The sequence below is a fragment of the Pezoporus occidentalis genome, unplaced genomic scaffold (assembly GCF_034315485.1).
Source record: "Pezoporus occidentalis ecotype Australia unplaced genomic scaffold, CSIRO_AGI_Poc_V1 ctg77, whole genome shotgun sequence".
NCBI lineage: Eukaryota > Metazoa > Chordata > Aves > Psittaciformes > Psittacidae > Pezoporus > Pezoporus occidentalis.
In genome coordinates this window covers 2,635,624-2,641,426 of record NW_026916126.1, presented here as the reverse complement: position 1 = coordinate 2,641,426, position 5,803 = coordinate 2,635,624, and the positions used below count along the sequence as shown (strand labels likewise).

The following is a 5,803-nucleotide window of genomic DNA, read 5'->3' as shown; positions in this document are numbered from 1 at the left end:
GGGGAACAAGCCTCGCTAAAGGGCTGTCCTCTCAGGAACTGCATCTGTTTATGTAAAACATGTGCCATTACTGTGAGTGTGAACAGAAACAAATACACTATTTGATGCATTTGAGCTGATGCTCGCTTGCAGAGCAGGCTCCTGCCCAGCACGCTGAGCATGGGCGTGCAGAATGTGTCAGCTCTCAAAACCAACCACCTGAAAGCCCAGATGATGGGCTCACAGCACGTAACAACAGTCCAGGTATCAGCTGCCCTGAACCTCTCTGCAGTCTGCACGGGCCCTATGGATTAGCCCCTGTGCCCCCAGCAGCAGCAGCGCTACAGGACAGGCAGCTGCACTCAGCAGAGGTGAAGTAACTGCTGAGTATTAGTCACAAACACAATGGCTTTTGTGTGCTAACTGTGAGTGTGGGAACCAATAAAGTTGGGTGTGAGCCCTGGACATTCCGGGATTGCTCCACATCCACATTGCAGACACATCCAGCAGTGGCATTTCCCTGGCTGGCAATGTCGGTGTTGCATCTGTGGTGTTTTGCCACAGACTGCGATCCTGAGGATGCAAATACACTCCACAGCACGCACCAGGGCAGAGCAGTGGCACCGCAGGGTGCTGGGTTGGGTGCAGGAGGTGGTGAGAGGGAATGGCTGGTGCTGTTCTGCCCACACATCTCTGGGGAAGAAAAGGCTTCAGGAAGCAGGGGATGGGGTTTCACTTGCTTTGTCTGCAGTAATCACTGAGGGACCTGTAGAGACATGTCTGTACACAGCGTTCATGGTAGAGCAGGGCCAAGAGCCCAGTGTGTAACCTGTCACCCATCACCCACTGTCCCTTCTACCGAAGTCCTCAGGGCTGCCCTTGACAGTGACAACCCCTTCCAGATAACTGGTCTTTCAAGTTCATTTCCCTCCCCTTGCCACCAAGGCCATACCAGTATTTTACATGTGCAGTGAGACACAGCCACCCAGCTCAGTGTATCTGAGTGATCTCGGGCTTTGTGGGGCATGGTGGTCACACATATCTCCCAGAGGAATGGGGATTTTCATCTTAAGGAGCTGTGAGAGGGTGGCAGGAAGAGGGTGAGGGCTGGGCAGTATCCCACCTCAGCATGCTGTGCTCACTGCACTGAGCACAGCATAGCTCCATTGCAGGAGACAGACTGTGGTCCAGCAGCCCATGCTCTTCTGCAGCACCTCCTGCTCTGAGGGGCACACACATGTACATGAGGGAGCTACTCTCCACAGTCCCATCTGCTGCAAGGTATTTCTGTTTTTCATCATCCCATTCCTCTGCAAGGTCGGGGGGCATGTTTCCAATGAGCTCATTAGTACATCAGGCTAAGATTATTTCACACCAGAGAGCAGAGGGGACCCACAGAAGCCTGGGGGAAGCTTGGGCTGCCTGTGCTGGTCAGGGCACCCGGATTATGCCTGCATGTGAAATTCATGCCTACCTCCTCCGCTGAGATACATGGCCCTGGCTCCAGGTGTCTTAATCCAGAGGAAAACAGCCATGCAGAGCCTAAAGCACTTTAAATGGTCTGTGTCAAGCATGCCCCAGGAAGCTGCATGGAGACAAGGATAAAACGTGTGCCCTGAGAAGGTCCATACCCATGTCCGGCTCCTGAGCGGGAGCACTGTGGGGTGCATCACCCCAGAGCTGGCTACCCTCCACCCGTGCTGCCTCACTAGACTTTTCAAATCAGTTGATTTCCCTCTGGACACTGTTACCCATGCTCCCGGCAGCCTGCGAAGCGCAGGGAGATGCTGACGCTTCAGAAACCTTGTCTGAAGCCTGCAAGGAAGGGGGTGGGGAGATAGCACAGACCTGCAGACAGCTGGGAGATGCCGGACTAGTCTGCAGCCAGACAGACTAAGCCACCAGCAGCAGCAAGATAAGCATCTCCCTGGCCCTGCCCACCCACCTTTTGTGCTACGGAGCCTTCCCCGCCTCCTCCGTCTCTCCCCACCAGTGTTTCATCGTGGAGCCACCACCAGCAGCACATAAATAGAGGATCCAGGGCAGGCTGTGGGGCAAAGACCAGAGACACCACTTGGGGTCCTGCTCTGCACCCTAGCATCCGTCCCGCCTGCCCAACCACCCTGCAGCAGGTAACCGGCGCCTCGGGAGGCTGAGACCCCAGGGACTTGGCTTGGGGCAGAGGGGAGCACCTTGTCCAGCCTGCATCCCGGCTGTCCAGAACTGAGGGGGGATGAACTAGGAGAGGTGGTCGGGCACGCGCAGGAGGCTGTTCCCGCTGCAGCTGCTGAGGGCCAGACTCCATGTAGTGGTTTTGTGGGAAATAGGCTCTGTTGGAGAAGCCCAGTTCCATTCATAGGTGGGGTTGGAGGTTTCAGCAGGGAATGGGTCTGCAGGGGCAAAGCCTTTGGTAATGCCAGTTGACAGTAACTTAAGCAAGAGTTTACCTTAAACCCAGGAAAGCTTCAAAGGCTTTCTTTTTTCGAACTGGAGTTTGTGCTTTCAAGCTTTGTCTTCAGTGTCATGCAATTTTTAAATATTATTGCTTAAAGAAATGTTAAGAAGCAATTACAAGTAGTTGCATGTCTGCAAGAGTAGGAAATTTGGGCTATCAAATGCACAGCGTGAAGGTAATGATGTAATTGCAATCAAAGGTGGCACTAGGGCAACTGGAGAAGAGACCCAGCCTGGAAGGACCCAGTGCAGGAAGGGATCAAGTGTATTTAATGCAGCAGCACCTAAGGTCAATCAGAGGGAAGGGATCCAGAACTGTGGCTGCACTTAAGGAAATGTCGGGTCTTGAAAAGCTGGCAAAGAGTCCTTAAAACAGAGAGGGGAGTCAGCATGAGCTGCCAGGCGCTGCTGTGCATCCTTGGAGCTGCAGGTGGAGAAGGAGGGAGCTGGCACAGGGAGGGGATTTCATCCTGTGAGAGATTCTCTACTTGAGAGCATTGGAGAAGGTGAAGGGCGGTGTCCCACAGGGCCACCTGACACTGGAAACACCTTCCTTAGAGAAGCAGGGTCCCAACTGCAGCAGCAGCCACAGGGATGTGCCAGCAAAGCAGAGAGTGCTTCTTTGAGTCCTTCAAGTGCCCATGCCTGAATGCCTCCCAGGGACAATTAGTCACTGAAACATAAAATATCAGTATCATTATAGGGGTGAACATGTGCTGTTTGCTGGCCAGGGCAACCATGGCAAAGCTCAGCGTGTGCTGCAGTGCGGACTTTGCTGCCACAGTGCCCATCCTGTGCTGTCTGAAGGGGACAGCCACAGCTGGTGGCTGGAGGACACCTCGGTAGAGCCAGGGTGGGCTTTTGGGCGCAAGACTTCATGTTTTAAGGCAAACAATGCTGGTCCCAGCACACTGCAGATGACCAAAACTGTGGGAATGGGTTATGGGAATGTTGTAGGGGTGCAGACCTTGTGGGTTTGGTGTGCCCATGCCCAGGCTGACACCTGCGCTGGCCTCCCCTTTCTCTCCCCAGAAGCATGGCTCTCACCAGTGCCCTTCGCCTGTTGCTTGCCTGCCTCCTGCTCGGTGGTGTGGCCCCAAAACCTACGTGTGACCCTGGCACCTGCACCCCGTGCCCTGACAGGGACATGGAGGAGCCAACCACTGCTGAGGGCTGCTGCCCGCCCTGCCCCGCACCCTGCGCCTGCCCCCCTTACCTGCAGAGCGACTGTGAGATGCAAGGCTTCGCCAGCGGCCACGTCCCCGTCGGCCGCTCCTTCTACATCGACTTTGCCCGCAAGCTGTGTACCTGCCACCCCGGTGGGGACATCACCTGCACCCCGCTGTGCCCCAGCCTGCCCCCCACCTGCCAGGCTGTGGGCAGCCCTGTGGCTGACGGCTGCCCACAATGCGTGTGCTATGACGAGGAGGAGATGGCAGTGTCCGCTGGTACCACCACCGCCCGGGGGGACCAGGTTTGTACCTGCCCAGCCCAGGGAGGCCGGCTGCAGTGCAAGAACAAGGAGTGAACTGCGCTGTTCCCTCTGCTGGCAAGGGCAGGGGGACAGGGGAGCCCCTCCAGCAGCAGGAGGGCATCCTCATTGGGAGGTATTAAGTGCTTCAAACTGGTTTAGAGGACTTGGCGATGGCTGTGGCTGTGCCAAAGAGCACTAGAGAGGTGCCTCATTGTATGTCATGTATACACCAGGGCAAAGCGTCTATAGCGGGTGAGCTTGCTTCGTTTAAGTTTTGTTCCATGGCGGTGGTCTATGAGAGCTTAGACTGGCTGCTGCTAGCATGTAACTGGAGCAAAGGCAGTTATTTATTTATTTGTAAGATGGTTGTGCTTTTGTATGTGTTTATGCAGCCTGTCTATATAACTCGCTGGATAAACTTCCTCCCAGGAGCCAGGGTTTTGCTTCCTGTAATTCCATCAAGTTCAAGGTGATGGGACCAAACTCAGAAGGCTGGCTGGCATCCCTCTCTCCAGGCTTGTTTTGAGGTGGGAGGAGTAGGTGGGTTAGCACAGGGCTGTGTTCTTAGAAGGAAGCAAATTCCTCTTGTGCCTGCATCCTCCAGAGCAAAGCCTTGAAGACTCACGTAAGGATGTTGGCAGTCTAGGGTCAGTCCTTCACAGCCACCTCAATGGACTAGTCACCCAGGGCCGATACCATTGTCAGTCCTTGACATGTCCCAATACCTCAGACTGCATGTCAGTGACTGTGTCCTCACTTGTGCTCTCCTGTTACCACTGGAGACAGACACAGGGTACAGCAGAACTGCGTCTTCTGAATGCTTTGATGTATATAGATATATTACACACACACACACACACACACACATATATATATATGCAGAGATACTTCAATAAACACCACAGCTTCCTCAGGCTGAGATGTTAACCAGTGTTAATTGTGTTCTTTCAAGAGGTGTAATAAAATCAGTTTTACCAATAAACTTCTGAAACCTACTGATAAGCGCGCATGTAATTTCCTATGTGTCAGCTGGTGTTACTCGGGCCAGGCGAGCCTTTCTTCAGCCACCTTGCCCCATGTATGCCTGAAAACATTATATGTGCCCTCTGGATTTTTTCATATTCCTCTCTACTGCTCTGACTGCAATAAAAACAGTGAGACGATCAGATTCAGGGCGAGGGTTAGAAGAATGTTGGAGGAAGGAGGGGAATTTGCCTTTCAGGATGAAACACGTGTCTCTCAATCAGGGCTGTCAGAGGCTGACCCTGCCCAGGGCTCTAGTGAGCCTCAGCCAGGGATGTAACAGCTCAGCATACCCCAAACCACTGTACCTCAAAGCGGGGCCTGCGGCATAAGAGCATCCGAGTGACTGCACTGTCCCCCTCAGCCCAGCCACCCCACTGATGGCTCTTGGCTGGTAGCTGCAGGGTGGGAGCAGGCTGGGATCCCCAGCCTGGACTCTTCCCATGTCTGGAGGGCTCTCAGGCATTAAAAGGGAAAAGGGTTTGTGGCCTTGCAGTGGACAGTTTGAGAGCACATGCTGGGGACATGAGGGGACATGTTCTGTGCGGAGCTGGCAGCGGGGATACTTCCTTGCACTGGCCCTGCACCACCTGCTGTGGGGACACAGAGGCAAGGGAGCAGGAGAGGAGACAGACACATTCAAGAGGGAAAACTCCCCCCCCCCATGTGCCTGGCCTGTGCCTTGCAAGCTCCCCAGTGGGGATGGGACAACCCTGGTGGCCATCACTCACCCTACAGAGCTGGAGCACTTGGCAGTTCTGCCTCCAGCCTGTGTGATTCATAGAAAACCACAGTGAAGCCGGGTTTGGTCTGGGTGAGGAAGAGCCCTCACTGCAAACCGAGACGTGATGCGGCCTCACAAAAGCTACCACA

The 5,803-nt window shown here is 54.4% G+C and overlaps 1 protein-coding gene across 1 annotated transcript; it reads left to right on the top strand.

The window, feature by feature from the left end:
• Positions 1-1,631: 1,631 nt before the first annotated feature.
• LOC134155365 (fibulin-2-like) lies at positions 1,632-4,834 on the top strand. Its single transcript, XM_062602484.1, has 2 exons — positions 1,632-2,111; positions 3,466-4,834. The coding sequence occupies exon 2, from the start codon at positions 3,470-3,472 to the stop codon at positions 3,959-3,961; it is 492 nt and encodes a 163-aa protein (XP_062458468.1). The 5' UTR covers positions 1,632-2,111; positions 3,466-3,469; the 3' UTR covers positions 3,962-4,834.
• The last annotated feature ends 969 nt before the right edge of the window (positions 4,835-5,803 follow it).